Genomic DNA, 16,741 nt, shown 5'->3' with positions numbered 1-16,741 from the left:
ATTGCAAGTCATGGTGACACCAACTAATCTTCTTTTTTGCACAGGTAACCATCAGTGGTCTCCCATATTGCCCACGGTGAGGCACATCATTTCTTCTTCCACCAGCTTAATTTCTGCTAGCTCTGCATGGGGAGTAGAAGTTCTATAAGAAAAGAAATGAGATCAGCAATCGTTCAGTGGTTTTCCCGATTGTGCGTTTGAAGATGAACGCTTTCCGATTTCCATTGTGAAGGACAACTATAAAGGAACCAGTGAAATAAGGGGATTGAATATTCGAATTCACTTAAGCCTCAAATGGTCTAAAGTATCTTAGACCTGCAACTTGATTAGCATCTGGGGATGATTGGCATTTACAGTCTTTGCTAGTTTGGAATCCAATACTGCAACACAAACATACAGCCGTGGACTTGCGGAAGATATCCGAGCTTACGATTGTCGGCGGCTGGAAAAATTGCCGGTCGGAAACCACGGGATCTGGCGAGAATGGGAGACTGATAGAGAGGTCCAGATTGAGGTCCAATCTCTTCATGGAGTGTGCTTCGTCTTCCGAGCTGATCCCACTGCTGGACTTATCAGCAGAATCTGTTTTCTTCTGGTAATTGCTCAAATCTGCCATCTTGGTCGTAGGCAGAAAACCTGTGGTTGGCTCCAGCTGGGACGGTGCAGCCTGAGAGTGCGGTTGGTTGAGTTGCCTGTGCGTTTGTGGATCGATGCCTCGGTTCAAGAGCTTTCTTTTGATGTGTGTGTTCCAATAGTTCTTGATCTCATTATCTGTTCTTCCTGGCAGCCTTCCTGCTATGAGTGACCACCTAAAACATTTGTAGCAAGTAGACAAACTCAGTACTTCAACCATATCTTCTTCTGTTGTTTGGTATATTCTTTGAATGTGAGAAGGCAAGAGCATAGTTTTTTAATGCCTCTCAATCTTCTGTAACTCTTAGGTACTAAGGTTAGCTAGAAACTCAAGAGCTCAGATGAAAGGAAGGCTAGCTGTCTGTAGCTGCCCACAACTACTGCCATTGTATTGCTAGTTATTGCAGGCAGAACCATTGAATGATTAACACATAGATGGGTCATGAGGTGGAGAAGAAGAAGAAGAACTCCTCGAACAGTTTCTTCATGGTGGTGAACATAGGCATCGAAGGGAATGAGGCACAAAGGTGAGGACAGAGGTTTTGGAAGATCAGTGGCTCTGATATGAAGGCTTACTTGTTACCCAACAAACTGTGGAGCTTGATGATGAGCTCATCTTCCTCCTCCGTGAAGTTGCCCCTCTTGAGGTCAGGCCTCAGGTAGTTGATCCATCTCAGTCTGCAACTCTTTCCACACCTCAGCAGTCCTTTCACATCACGAAGGAGAAGGAAATTCAGTTTGAGGATACCAACAAAGCGGCAGAGAGATAGAAGCATAGAGAGAGAGAGAGAGAGAAGATGGGAACCTGCAGCTTTGGGGAGAGATCTCCAGCACCCTTCACCGTGGTCTTTGATGTAAGCTATGAGGCGCTGGTCTTCCTCATTCGTCCATGCCCCTTTGTTGGTGTGTGCCTTCTCACAGCAGGGAGAACGACCCATATCATCTATTATCACCACCCTTTCTGGCTTTACCTTTGCTCACACACAGAGGGGGGAGAAAGAGAGATGAGGTCTGTAGGGGTGTTGAGGGGAAGGAAGGAGGTGATAATGGCTGGAAGGTTGTAAGAAGGGAGACGCTGTGGGGATTTATTATGAGCTGATTGAGGTGGAAAGGAGGAGGTAAGAAGAGTGTCCTGGAAATCCAAAAGGGTTCGAGAAGAAGTAGTTTTCTGATTGCTTGGCTTGAGTTGGTGAGAAAGGTCTGATGAGTGGTTGGAGAAGAAAAAGGAGGAGGGAGGGAGGAAGGTGAATGGCAAGCAGTGACGGAGGGTCATGGGTGGTAGGTAGGTGGGTCTGTCCTTTTTAAAAAGGCCAAATTGCCGGGAGGTTTCCTTTTGGTGCTCTCAGGCAGACAGGCAATGGCTGGGCCAGCCACCGCCGCTCTGCACCGACCTCTCACTGCCCCCCACGCCACATGATTGCTGATGTACATGGACCGGAACCCATTTTATTTTGAATCTCCGTTAGTTGGATTTGGTAATCAAAGTTGGATCTGCTTGTTATTCAGAGTTGAGTTCTATACTGTGCAATTTCATGACTGAATTTGAATCCGCCTCCGATATCTGACTGATACCAGCCAGATCTGAACTGAGAGCTCTGAAGCTTGAATTCCAGTCAAGATGTTGAACCAAATTCATAGGGACCAATCTAATACAAATTTGGTAAACAGTAGATCTGATATACAAACCATTGGCATGTCGACACATGATCCAGTGTTACTCTCTCTCTCTCTCTCTCTCTCTCTCAATATGGGCTTATTTTAGCCTATATTGATTTCCAATGCTAAACCTCATCCCAGCATCTATGCCAATCACTAGGTCGGCCAAGCTTTCCCCAGACCCGATCCGTGCTCAAATGGATATATATCGGTTAATTTGGATTTGTTAATGGAGATGTACAGTTTGTAATTGGTTTACGTATCATTCTTAGGCACGGCAAGATCTGGTATATATAGCAGGTGTGATGTTTCTAGAAACGGAATATTCTTCTTAAGATAAGTAGGGTTAATGGACCCGGGTCCAGACCTAATGTAAACATCTTGGACACAGAATCTAAGTCTGGACCCACCTGAATCTAGTGCAAATCCAACCCGTTCACACTCGATGCCACCAGACATCTAGAAGCTCCAGGCTTGTATTTTGAGTTTCTAGAAGAACAGTCCTTAATTGGTGGTGCAGTGCTGGTGGTAGGCACAAATTTCTTCCAAGTTTGCGTCTGTACTTGTAAGGTGTAAGGAAAATCCAGTTGGATGCCAATTAAGATGAGACAGACTTGGCCCCCATGACTTACTCCTCTTGATCTACCACCAAAATATTTCCTTTGGCTCCCTCAACCTTTAAGAATTTGGAGTTTGCCCTTTGTTTGTTGGACTTTCGCAAATTACACCTCTGATTATGAAGACGGGGGGGGAGGTGGGTGTTCGGCCGTGGTTGACCACCCACCGGCTACCGAGAGTGATTATGTGAGGGGTAATTTCCATCATTATCAAAACTATTTTATTTATTTTTGCCTGTTTTTTTTTTTCTTTGTAAAGGGTATTTTAGTCATTTCAAGCCTGCCGGAGCCCTGTTTGACCCTTCACATGAGGGTATTTTTCATTTTTGTAATTTTTTTGTCTTTATGGGGAAACCTTTGGTTTTTGTCATAAAGGGTATTTTAATCATTTTAAGCCAGAAGGACACAGCCTCTAATAGTTGAAGGAATGCGATAGTTTGAAAACCAAAGCAGCCTTTGCTTGGAAGTCTTTAATTGGGTTCTTTTTACCAACTTGGTAAATGGTCCAAAGCTTGCGCCGATGGGGGTCAAAATTAAAGTGAGTCAGCCAACCTCTAGGGACAAAAGAAATGGGCGGTTTTCTCGTGTAAGTTTTTCTCTTTTCCAAATGAAAGGGGTTTTGTCTTCAGGCATCAGCAGGTGAGTTTTGGTAACCAAATTTTTGGTGTACCTTCTTTGATCAGCCCCCAACATGTGAGGTCATCTGCAAATAGAAAGGATCTTCACCTTAGTGTTTGCGAGTTATAGTATTTCCCATTTAGGATTGTTCGACTTAGCTCGTATGTAGAAATTGAATATGAGAGAAATATTTTCAGGTCTTTTGGCATTTATGTCATTACATTGTAGTTTGCAGACAAACACCAAGGGGGTTTGGTTTATCATTGACCACCAAGTTTACATTAGTAGAGCGTCTTGGTTTAGTGCACGGTTGACCTGCCGGGTTTCGATCCGCCAGGGGCGGAGGGACGGGGGCCCCGCCTAGGCCATGGCCCCACCCTGGCCAATGAAAAAAAAAAATTTACATTGAAAAAAATATTATTTTTTAATCACTCTATGTATTTTTTAGATTTAAATTCAGTTTGGCTCTACCCGGATCCAGAGGTTGGACTGTCCTGGCTCCGCCACTACGATCCGCTGAGTCGCTCCTGTCTCACTCACTTTATGTTTGTTATGCTAGAGCTCAATTTGAGTTCAACAAGATAGAGTGAGCTCAGATCATTCATATTCATCACACGTAGAGGCGATAGATTTAATGTGTTTGTGGCAATACAATCGATCAAAACATACGATCATAGGCACTAGTCGTGTGTGTTTGCTTCAGACAACAACATTTTTTATTTGCCTGCTAAATTTATTTAGCATGGTACAGGTTTGCAATTAAAAATTGTTGAAGGTGATGAAGAAAGGTCATAGTGTTGAAGACGACATAAAACTGAGTAGCGGCTTTTGCAGTAACTTTTCATGAATCATCATCATCTTCATCTTTATTAAGTAATCAAATATTGCATTCATCTTCGTTTTGTTGGGCAACAAGTAATGTGGTTAGGCAGAGAAGTGAAACATGAAACATGCAAATGCTACTATCACCACCATGTCAGTGCCTTTCCTGTGTATATTGCTCAAGTCATATGAGGCATGATAGTGGTTTGCTGGTGTTATAGGTCTAACCGTGTGTACTTTTTTTCTTCCAAATTTTATTCCAAAAGAATGAAATTCAGAATGAAGACTACAGAAAGAACAGAAGAAGAAAAGTGGTGCCAAAGTCAGTAGCAGAAGAAGAACACTGATATATATATATTCTCTTTTTGAGATTTCTATATCATTTTTCATGATTTTTTTAAGATCTCTTTCTCTCTCTAACTAAGAAACTGTTTTTATAAGTTTTCTTATTTTCTCTCTCTAAACTTTCTTTATTTCTATCTCTTTAACTTTAAAAACTATCTTTTAACAAGTTTTCCTATTCCCCCCCTCTCTCTAAAGCTTTTTCTCTTTAACTTTTAGATCTATCTTTTAACAAGTTTTCCTATTTTTTCACTATAACAACCTTAAATTTTCAAGCCATTTAAAAAAAAAAAATCCCACAGTAATTTCAAATCAAATCAATGCTTACAGAAAGAGCTTTCCAAACCTTCAATTTCTAAAATGATTAGGCATCATTACTAACTAACTCTAAACTATCAACATTAAATGATAATTCAAATTAAACCACCAAATGAATCTTTGAGAAAAATAAAGATATAACGTAGATCGGTTTGGCAGCATCAGCTCATCGCACAGTGCAGTAACCTCATCATCATCCCTTCTATTACAATCACTTAGAAAAAAATAGTAAATGAGGGTGAAAAGTTTTCATTACTACGATATCTACCCACTGGCTCTGTTTGTTTCAGCATGCATGGTTAGCAATGCAACATACAACTTAACTTATTGCCTGGTGAAATTCAAGAGTTTTAATATATGCATTCAATATCTATATTGAACAAGGATAAAAGACACATTTAACAAATTAATGAGTATTCGCCATGCAAATTAAGTTTCTTTTGTCCATAACCACGGGCCACTACTCGGGTGGTGTCCCAACCGGCACTAACTTATTCATGCAACATTTTCTTTCTGTACAATCACAACATCATTAACATAACAACTCAAGTGCCCAAATAAATCAAACAGAAACAACAACAACAAACGACCAAAAACCTAGATTATGCAGCCTCACCTAGGTGGAAGGGTAACCTTCACTTCTTTCCTCATGCCACCACCCTACTCCTGTAGGCAGTGCAGACCACTTAAAATCAGGCCAAATATGCATCAACCATCCCTAGCATTCATTATTTATTTGATACATTTAAAGCATACTTTCGACATACATAACGTTTTGCTCATATGATTCATTTACTACATGTGCTTAACCACATAATTAACAACATCATAAGCAACATGGCATAAGATATGTTTCTGGTCATCATAATTAACTCTCAGTTGTATGTTCACAAAGCACATGTGTCTTGTGCATAAGCATAGAAATCTAGATCTCAAACATTAATTTAGGCATATTCATAATTTTGCAAAACACACACACCTGAGACATGTATGTCTCAAGCTAAGCTAGATCCAGATCCAAATCCAAATACCATTGCAATTCTAATAATGCACAAATAGATATGCATAATCACAGCAAATACAACATTATTATTTAACCATGAAGTGCTTCATATGCATCAGTTAGTAAAGTTAATAAATATATATATTTGAATGCTAAAACAAGTCAAACTCATACATAGTCATGCAATATATCCAATGGAAACATATAAGATCCATGTTTCTAAATATTTATTATCATGTTTCGTTATTCAGATATTTTCATTGTACTTGAAGTTATTAATCTAACTGAGTTTCAGTCCAAATCCATTTAACATAATTAAACACATACATTTCAAAGGATCCAAAGTCCAAAATTAGTATAAAACTTTTAATATATATCTATTTTTAAAAATTTTCACCACAACTAAAATATCTACTTTTAAAACAAGATAGATTCTAATCCAGATTTTAAAAAAAAATCAAACATAAAAAGCAAGATCATTGACAATATTGAAATGTTAAATCCAAATCTGAATATAATTTGGAAAGAACCAAAACATCTACATTTGAAACAAGGTGGATCCAAATCTAAACAAGATTAGAACAAGTAAAATATATGTTTAAAATAAGTTGGTCACTTATCCAAATCTATTTTTACAACAGTTAAAATATATTGTCAGAATGACTTGGACTCATAATCAAGTTCCAAATCAGAATTCATGTAAGCTACAACCTGTCTACTTGTAAAGCAAGTTAGCTTTTGAATCTACATCTACTTTTAAAAATCCAAAAATGTTTTCCAAATAATTTGGACACACATTTAAATTTATTTCAACAACTAAATTTATATTTCTAAAATAAGCTGGTCCAAATCCAAGATAACTAAATATGGCATTAAGTAGATTCAAATCAAGAAAACTCCATTGTAAAGTAAAAGAGTGTAAAAATCCGAGTTTTGTTGTAAACCAGCTCAAAGTCCCTCTTTTCAAAATTAAATGGAGCAAAACGTATATTTTGCTTGGGTAATTATGATTAGGTTTTCGCTCAACGAACACATTCCTTGATGTTGTGTTGGACTAGCATTGCCAGTTGGGCACTATTTTGATTTTTAGAATTTTGTTGAAGTCCATTGGGTTGAGTCCAAGTATTTCCCTAATGAGTCGCTTAAACAACTGTTCTCTCTCAGTTTTTGTTCTGTTCTGAACTTGGCATGACTCAAGTTTATGTTTTGATATAAGGTCTTAAATATTTATTTTCATTATAAAAAAAAAAAATTTGGGTCATGACACAACACGCACTCATATCAAGTTTATTTTTGTACCTTTTCCTTGTAAATATTGTTAGGACAAAGGGAGGGAGGAAATGGAGATGGAGATACCATTCATATGTATTTTTTTATTAAAACTGTTAACCATCGTATAAAGTATTTTTTGTCTTAATTTTCCTAAGTTAGAGCCTTTCCTTGCATTCAGAAACTTTAGGGGCATTTGATGGACAGTTAAAATTTTGAAAAAAAAAAATTTGCAGGTTTATGGCATATCAACCGTAAACTTTGGAAGACCAGGCCCACATGTTGTGCACAATACTCACAAATGGGCCCTTTGACTGACAGGTTTGGACGAAAAACTCTCTTTTTCCAACCAGATTTCCCCGCTTTGTACCCTCCTATCTAAGCCTGGGTATCTAGCCCAGGTACTCGGTACTAGTCTCATTTTTTATATTATTTTTATTTAATAATTATATATTTTATTATTAAAAATATGTTTTATATTTAAAAAATTATTTTATATTTAAAAATTATTTTTTATTTTAATCGAGCAGAGCCTGGGCCAAGCTTCAAGCCAATCCGGGCCCAAGCTCGGCAGGGCCGGGCTGGGCCAGCCCGATGCCCAGGCCTACTCTTATCAGTTGGCTAGACCCCACTAACAAGCTCTTTCTTCTTCCATCATTCCATCCTAACTTGAGTCAGTTCTTTTACACCAAGTTGTTGACTTATGGGCTCTTCTGCACCAACCTGCTTGGGCTCTTTGACAATGTTTCCTCAACTCTGATTTCTGAATCAACACAATTACATTGAATCCTGCAATTTTTTTTTGTCCCAAACCTTCTGCTTCTAAGTACGTCTTCTTGAGAAGATGATGCTACAGAGGCGCATGCTTTTGAGGACACAAAATCTTCGTATTCAAAATGTGTATATGCACTTGTCATCACTACTACAATCTTGTCTTGTGTTGTTCGATCATTAGGGACACTTTGATTGATCTATGGAAAAAAAAAAAAAAAAAAAAATTAACTTCTATTCCAAGTGTTAGTTGTTTTGTTGCATGCGTTTTCTATGCATTCACGTTGGTAGGTTTTCACCTACTGTAGAGTAGTTGGCCAAAACGACGCTATCAATATCACGTTTTCCATGCCAAACTCTTGGTCGCAGTTGCTTTCCTTTGAATATTGTAGTTGACATTCGTTTCCGACTCATACATTTCTTTTTTCAGTATGTAAAATGATCTTGCAGAGCAGCTTGCATCTTAGAGTCTCAGCACGATTTTAGATTCAGGACCGTCCTCATGTTTATATTAGCCAGCTCAGGTGTCATGGTTATCATTCTTGGTTTCTTCCGATGACGAAGGCTTTGGCCTCCCTCACCTTATTATCTTTCAAGGATAATGCGTTCCTTGGAAGTATTCCACACTCTATTGGTAATATTTGCTTTTGCTTGGCTGAATGCTCTTGTGGGCATTTGAACGAAACAAACATATTTGAGGCATTCAAACAAAGTATTTACAAGCCCTACAAAACCTCTCAAAAATCATCCTATAATCACAAAAAGAATATATAAAATATGAAACAATGTGGCCACTTCTGCTTCAAACGATATTATCAGTTCATGACGATGAATGTTGACTATAAAGTTTAAAAATTGTGAATCTGACGCGTTTGTGAAAAAAAGTTTGTACAAAAAGAATGTAGAATAGAAGAAGGAGAGAGAGAAAAGGGGAGAGGGAGGGACATGTTTACTTCAAATGGTTGGCTGGCAGAATATTAGACGAGAACAACTGTCTAAAATGAGCATGTAAACAGAATGTTCTCTTTGTCTACAAGATTAAGGGCTTTAGGTGTTTTACATATTAAATAAAAAAGAGTTTTGGTGCATTATTCAATGAATAACTTTTTTCTTCAACGGCAGTTACATAGGGGTCATTTGTGAATATCGGGTAAAACTTGAGGGTCACCTTGTTGGCCTTCAAAAGTTGAGGGTTCATATGTCATGCGCACAGAAAGTGGGCATCCATTTGTAACTCCTTTCAAAAATTTTCAGAGGCATTTTCTTGTTAAAACTTTCAACCATTACATTTTACATCATTAAACTCAAAAAAGTAACTTGGAATTTTTATTTTATTTTTTTTTTTTAATTCACCATCCAATATGCTAAAACTGTTGGTAGTGCGATCAAAACATGTAAAAATGTTGTTTTTTTTTCTTTACTATTTCTTTTCATACTTCTATAAATTGTGATGTCGAACTATGATTAGAAATTAGAAACAACAATGCATGGTATGATTTAAGAGGACGAATCTACAATTTCAGTGGAGTGCCAAGAGATAGCTCCCCCAACTTGACTGCCAGAAAAAGGAGGGTGCTTAGCATCAATACCAGGAGGAATACAAATGACTAAACTCAACCACTAAAGAAAAACCAATAAAAAAACATCAGAAGCAAAGCCAATGTCTCCTAGTATCAAAACTAGGAATCAGCTAGCTCAGTTCATATCTTTCATCTACCTCTCTGTATGAAGGCCCTATGTAGCAACAATCCCTCTTTTCTGATCCGAAAGTGCTCTCTTCATTGATGGATCTTTTGCCATTTAATTGGCCATTTCCTCCTTTCCAGGAGAACCCTAATCTTCCCCTTCAGAAGCCCAAACTTGGTTAAGTCACTACCTGCCATCCTTCCTCTACCTTACTAAAATGTATTGGCTGCTATTAAGCATAAGGATAGCACCAACCATTTGCTTCCTCCCTTTCCTATAAATCTCTACGTCCATGTCTGGTCATCCGACCATCTCACACTAGACAATAGCCATGTGTCTGCCATTTCATTCTTTTTTCCTCTCCATTAAACCATTTCATTCTCTTTTCCTCTCCACTTAACGGCTTCATAGCCATCTTGACAGCATTGCCACATGAAGTGTGGAAAAGAATCTAAGTCTTCCTCTTTTCTGCCCATTCACCATGAAGAATCTTTTTGTAGTGCTACTGTAAACTCCAATGCTGTATGGAAAGTAATCCTACAACCATCTGGGCTTGAACTTCAACTTTAGCCAAGCCCAAAAGTCTTCTTTGATTTCTAGCCAAGGGATTCTCCTCCTATTTAATTGCCTAGTTACCCAACTCCCTACTGCGTTATGCCACCTTGCAATAACATGCCCATTACTTTCTTCTTCTTGTTTGCACAAGCAGCAACGATTCACTGGAGTCGCTCCCTATTTTTGCAGCTTTTCACTTCACTTGAAACCCAACTATATATGCTAGCCTTGGCCTTCCTCTCATGAATTGCTCATGTAATGATGCGTTACATACACCTGAATAATCCCTCAATTTGACCTCCCTTAAGATTTAGATCAGCACAAATATGGCTAGAGGCTTCTCCTTTAGTTAGATATCAACCTAAAACCTTAGGTTGAGGCTGTTGCCTAACTTCCACATGATTTCTTCTTTTACCAAGGTCCATCCCCAATCCAAATTGCACCAGCCCTGGGAACCCTTCGATGGATGTTTCTTAGTCTAAATGGCTCTTCCTCTAACGGCCACATACCTCTAACTTTCTGTTCGTTGTATTTTTTTTCCAGTCAACATTCACTATGCGTCACATTCTACTAGCCAGCGTCGTTGGGTACCATTTCTACCTATCCCGCCCTCTGCTCTCAGTTTGCAAAGGGCTTTCCAAGCCAGCGGGTGTAATTTTTTCATTCCTTCGATCTCGCCAGCCCATAAGAACCTGGTTATACTCCAGCGGCAGAGCCACCTATAGGCAGTTTTGCCCACACCATTTCACAAAAATTGCTGTGTTTATATATCGGTATCTCCTTAATTTTTTACTTATTTACATATGGGTGCCCCTTAGAGTTTAAAATTTAAACTCTTAATGCCCCTTGGCTAGAAATTCTGACTCCACAACTGTTATTTATAATAACATAATGAGGAAGTCACATTTGGGCTTTATCACACAAAGCCTCCTCCTATAAGATAGGAGGTTCGCCTTCCAAGCTGCCAGCCTTTTTTCCAACTTTTCAATTAGTGGACTACATATGCTCTCCATTATACTCCCCACAAATAAAGGAAGACGTAAGTGATTGGTGGTTTATAAACAATACTGAAGTAAGAATAGCAGCCATCAGCTGATTCTCCGTTTCCTCTGTCATCACATATAATTCGCCAATTTAATTTGTGGGAATTAAAGCGAAAGGTAAACTTAAGTTATCCTTGATCAGCAAATCAAGTGCTTAAGAATGGTAGTTATTATTAGATTAATGGCTCAAGAGTCCCAATAACCTTCCCAGCCAGATTGGAGAAATTATCAGTTTTAAGAATGAGGGGTTTCACAAGTAACGCATAACGTAGTTTGCTTCTGCTTTGAACTGATGAAAATTTTGATACAAAGAACCACATGCAAACAATTCTAGGTGACGACGTTGCTCAACCTTTGGAAAATGTTCTGCCCATATGAAGAGATCCTTATGTACAACTCCGCTAGTTGGGGTACACGTGAGAACTCTTATCCAATACAAACCCGATTCATTTCACTTGGCCTCGATCCGGAGAGAGAGAGAGAACGTCGCCTCTCCCTATTCAAAAAATTTCAGAATCTCGTTGCCGCATCTCGTCGGTTCCATCATGGCACCAGTTTTGTAAGCCCTCAGCGCCTCTCTCTCTCTCTCTCTCTTTTTCTCTTCCAGTAAAATGGCAATTCTTTCTAATATTGCTTTTCCGTCGTTAAAGCATGAAGCGATCCATCATAGAGTTAGATACTTCCATAGCGAAATTCTGCATTTGGTGCATTTGATTTTTCAATTCCTCTCATTGCATGCAATTTATTGGATCTCTTCACCACTGTTTGATGTTATATTTGTAGCGGTAAAAACCTTGTACTAGTATATTTACGTGCCAGAAATTACTGATAGAGAATTAGAGAGAGGGCAGCAAAATTTGAGATTCAGTTGGTTTTGTTATATTGGTTAGTTTGTAGTTGGGAGTACAATTCTGGTTGCTTTATCTTATCTACATGCCGTAAAACGAGAGACTTTCCTTGATAATTATGAGTAAACACTTCCCTTCAATTTCTTTCCAATATATCTTGAGATAGCCACAGTAATGTGCGCGTTCTAGACAATCGGAGCGCAAAGGGAGAAGGTTTCCTCTGCTCTATATACGCATAATCACAATATTTTCATTTTTTCATCAATAGCCTATCTTTCACGGAAAACCTATGTTGCTTCGATAAGTTGTAGTGTAACTTGCTTGAAAATTTAAATCCTGGACAAAGGAAAGCCAAAACATAGGGAAGTTAGTTTGCCTCTAACTTTATTGTCCTGTTGTTATATTGACCAAGTTAATCTGCATCTTCCAAGCTCATGTCTTCTTTCATCAAACAATGTTGCAATATTTTCTGAAATTTTCTTGTGCCGTCTTTATTTTCCGGCAGGAATGACTTCTTGTAAGGTGAAGAGGTCACAATGTCACCCATCTAGAAGTTAGAAATTCAAAATGGTCATGAAGAACGTTCAACAACAAGCTTTGCAATAATGGGGAATATTTTTAGCTCCTTTTTCACTGGTTTTGGTGACGCTATTGGTAACTTGTTCCAATCACCACTTGATTTCATCAAAGGAAAATCATGCAGGTAAGCTTACCAAGCACCTTGTTAGCAAGTGAGATAATTTTAATGTTTAAAAATAATCCTGAAGTCTTTACAACAAATTTGTTCGGACACTTGACTGGGTCTCGTATTTTGAGCTTAACTTTATTGTATATTTCTTGAGAAAACATGTTCTGAATTGCTTGTAAATCCTTTGATGCTTCTTAGATTTTTAATCTTTGATGTGATACTGTTGTTTGTGGATTCGTCATTTTTTGTTATTGATGACTGCAAGGCCAGCAGGCAAGCCTCATGAAATTTCTGCTAAAAAATTTGTTGACTGGTATCCATACTTGCAAAGGCTTATAAAGTAGTTTCAAGTTAGCGAGCTTAGGCAAGACTCTACAAGGTCCTTTTATTGATTACTAAAAAGAAAGAGTGGTTCAATTACCAAGCGGTACTTGCAAATCTAATGTGTCTGGAAGCAAATGCTTTTGTAGTAAAGTGAGATGAAGGGGACAAAGGTGCATCAGTGCATTCAATGGATTTTCAAATCCCATTTAGCTAGAGGTTTGGTGCTTAACTTGATCAGGTAAACGCTTTACCTCAGCATTGATTACTAACGAAGAAAATGTGAAGTAACCATTAGTATCTTTCTATCTCAAAATTAAACAATCATGAGAGTGAGTGCACCACAGGTTCACAACACCAGAAAGGGAAACTGCAGATGGAGAGTTTCGTACTGTATAGGTTTCACATATATGGCATATTCATTCTGAGGCTTTTATGTTTCTTTTCATATGCCCTTTATCCATATTCCTGCTCAGAAATTTCCTAATTGTGTGAAATAGTATTTCAACTAACCTAACAAAGAAACAGATGCCTGTATAACAATCTCCTAAAAGCGAGAAGCATCCTGTAGTACAAGAGGGAAAATTTGAATAACCCCCGATCTTAGGACAGAATTCTTGATTAGGGACAGTCAAAAGCTCTGATACATAACTGTGGCGAGAGGTGTAAGTTATAAAAAGCTGCTACATGATTTTGAGCCCACGTAATTTTGGTTCTTTAGTTGGCGAGTGTCAACCCATAGAATTGAAGCAAAGTGAAAGAGAGATCAAGGGATTTCCCAAAAGGCTTGGAGAAACACGGTAGTGTATACTTATGCTTATAAAACTGTTGCCCAAAATCAGAAGAAACGAGCATTTCTGTGAAACAATCATAGAACTGAAAAAATTCTTCGTATATCCAAAGTGCTATGCATGTCATTTTTGTCCAAAATTAGATGATAAACAATGTGTGACAAATGATGAAAACTGTCAGAAAATGGGAATTCCATAAACAATCATAGATTTAGCAAACCTTTTTGTATAGCCAAACTTCTAACATATTACTTCATTCAGACTACTCTTATATCAGTTTTTAAATGGTAGGTGCCTCATTCAAGAACCATTTTAGTGAAACAACTGGCTCTCCCACTTTCTCTCATTATGCTTTTTTCCTATAAAAAGATTTATTTTTCTAAAAACCAAGCATTGCCAGCAGTACTCTGGCATTGACGAAAATGAACAGTTAACTGACAACTGCAGGAAAACAGGTCATATGGAAGATGAAAATCACACATGGCTTGAATGGTGGTTTTGCTGTTAAAAGGTTGACTAGAACTTTTGGTGGTTTCTAGATGAAGAGAGGGGTTGGGTGGATGAAGTGGTGATAATTTTAGCTTTCGTTATTAATGAAAGAAAGATCATGATAGTCCAGGAATTGAATAAAATGGTTAAACAGTGACAATGTTGGTTATTATGGTGGTCTTGCCAAAGAAGATATCGGACACTGGATACTGATAGTAGAGATGCTGGTTTTGCTGCTTTAGTGTTGGAATAAATGGTCCTCCCAAGATAGCAGTTGCAATAGGAATTTTAGTGTCAAATAAAAAGGATGGCTTTAAGTGTAGTTGTTATTTTGGTAGTCATGATGTCTTATATGTGTTGGTCTCATTGATCTGTTCCTCGTACATGTAAAAGTTCTAGGGCGATTTTAGGTTGCTTCCATGTTTAGTTTCTCTATTGAACTTTAAACCTGTTGAATTGATGTTGTGCCCAAAAAGACTATCTGTTGCCCAACATGAAAGAGAACATGAACACATATCTTCATGCAGAAATTCTTTTTCCATGCCTTTGTGGTATAGTGCTTATTCTCAGTTCACGATATGCACTTTCAAGCAACGTTGTCAGCCTAAGTAAGCACCAACTGATGTTGAATTTTTGGCAATTCATTATGTGATGCAAAATGAGGTCTGTTATGCTAGCATGCATAAATTCCTTTTCATGTCGGTTGTTATGGAACTCACTATAAGCTTTTGTGCCTTCAACTGTATTTTGAAAAAATCTAACTTGATTATCAATTGATATTAAATGTTTGTCAGTTCAGTATGTGGTGTAACATGGGATCTGATCTGCTACATCGACCATTTTTGCATTGTCAATATTGTGAAACTTGTAATGGTCCTTGCCCTTACATACCTCAGTGAGTAACTCTACCAAAATTCTCGTTACCTACTTACCTATTGTCTACTGAATAATTTTAACTTTTAGTTGCCCACTCGTTCTGCAGTAATGCTGTTCTTATACCTTCTCTACAAAGTGGGAATAGTCGACTGCGTCTGCCGAAATATCTGTGAAATGATATGGTCATTCTTCACGTCTTGCTGCTCAACATTGGAGTACTGTTGCTTGATCTTACGTGACAAGATGGCAAGAGTGAAGCGAATGAAGAGGGTCCAAGAAATAGAGAGTGTTGAGGATGAAATAGAGATTGGAGAATGCGAGAGTTACAATGGGAACCAGTTTGCTTATTCAGAGAGAGGAAGGGATTTCCGTTTTGAAAACTTGGACTCTGGAAGGACCAGGGAGCGTAGGAAGCTTCATTTTCAGAGGTCGCTGCGGCCGAGGAGGCACCAAAAGACAGTGGAGATTTACATGCACGCAGACCATGCAAGAGGGAGAAGATCAATTTGTAGGAGAGACACAAGGGAAGGAGCCGTCATTCACAAGATCAAGGTGACAAGAAGGAAAAGCATGCGCAGAAGGCCACGCTTAATTGGTCTACCATAAACATATATATATAGATATCCCTCTGATACAAGGCTAAAGATACAGAATTTAATCCGTGCATAATTCAATCCTTCTTCATTTACTCCAACATTTTGCATATTAAACCTTGTACGCGTAATGTGGTATTTAATCAGTAAAGATGAGGCCTGGAATTATTTGATTGTGATTTGCAAGATGTTGAAGCACTTGAAGCAGCCCAAACGTTTCGCCCAACCTGAGAGAGGCAGAACAACCCAAATCTTCGTAAAATTAATAGCACATATTGTCCGGAAAAATTAATAGCGCATAAGATCGCATCTTGGCATGAGAAAAGTACAATCCATAATGCCATCTCCCATAAATAAGCCATTAAACATGTATCTGTTCAGCCAGCAACTGATGCGCCTCAGTTTTACCTCACTAGCTCTAACTGTTCAAATCAAGACGCTCCAACTTCAATATATGATTTGTGCCATTTTAGTGCCCTAATTCTCAAGATATACAGTGCTTTTGGCCTGCTTAACATTATGAAAGTTTTCATGGTTTTAGCTGTGATCATGTTTTTCATGCTCTACAACGTAAGGGAACATTCTCACAAAATTATTGAGCAGTTACTTGTCGAAACGGAACATTTTCACAAACTTATTATCGACTTATTCACAGAACCGAATCAAACCTATCGTGGGCAATTCTATCATGTAATCATCCACCGCAAACCTGCCGGGTACCAAGACCCAACTGTTACACAAAAAATGTAGGATGATACATGATAGGTTGTTGCCATTAAAAAATAAATGTAGATGACACGTA

The 16,741-nt window shown here is 38.2% G+C and overlaps 2 protein-coding genes across 2 annotated transcripts; one reads left to right on the top strand and one right to left on the bottom strand.

The window, feature by feature from the left end:
• Nucleotides 1-252: 252 nt before the first annotated feature.
• LOC116266611 (myb-related protein 308-like) lies at nt 253-1,883 on the bottom strand. Its single transcript, XM_031647885.2, has 3 exons — nt 1,439-1,883; nt 1,210-1,339; nt 253-809 (listed from the first exon to the last, which is right to left on the bottom strand). The coding sequence occupies exons 1-3, from the start codon at nt 1,569-1,571 to the stop codon at nt 284-286; spliced, it is 789 nt and encodes a 262-aa protein (XP_031503745.1). The 5' UTR covers nt 1,572-1,883; the 3' UTR covers nt 253-283.
• Nucleotides 1,884-11,756: 9,873 nt separating this feature from the next.
• Nucleotides 11,757-16,647, top strand: LOC116266642 (uncharacterized). Its single transcript, XM_031647946.1, has 4 exons — nt 11,757-11,892; nt 12,687-12,884; nt 15,265-15,365; nt 15,453-16,647. Exons 2-4 carry the CDS (start codon nt 12,787-12,789, stop codon nt 15,950-15,952), a joined length of 699 nt encoding a protein of 232 aa, XP_031503806.1. The 5' UTR covers nt 11,757-11,892; nt 12,687-12,786; the 3' UTR covers nt 15,953-16,647.
• The last annotated feature ends 94 nt before the right edge of the window (nt 16,648-16,741 follow it).

Source organism: Nymphaea colorata, chromosome 13 (genome assembly GCF_008831285.2).
Source record: "Nymphaea colorata isolate Beijing-Zhang1983 chromosome 13, ASM883128v2, whole genome shotgun sequence".
Lineage (NCBI taxonomy): Eukaryota > Viridiplantae > Streptophyta > Magnoliopsida > Nymphaeales > Nymphaeaceae > Nymphaea > Nymphaea colorata.
This window is presented reverse-complemented; position numbering and strand designations above follow the sequence as displayed.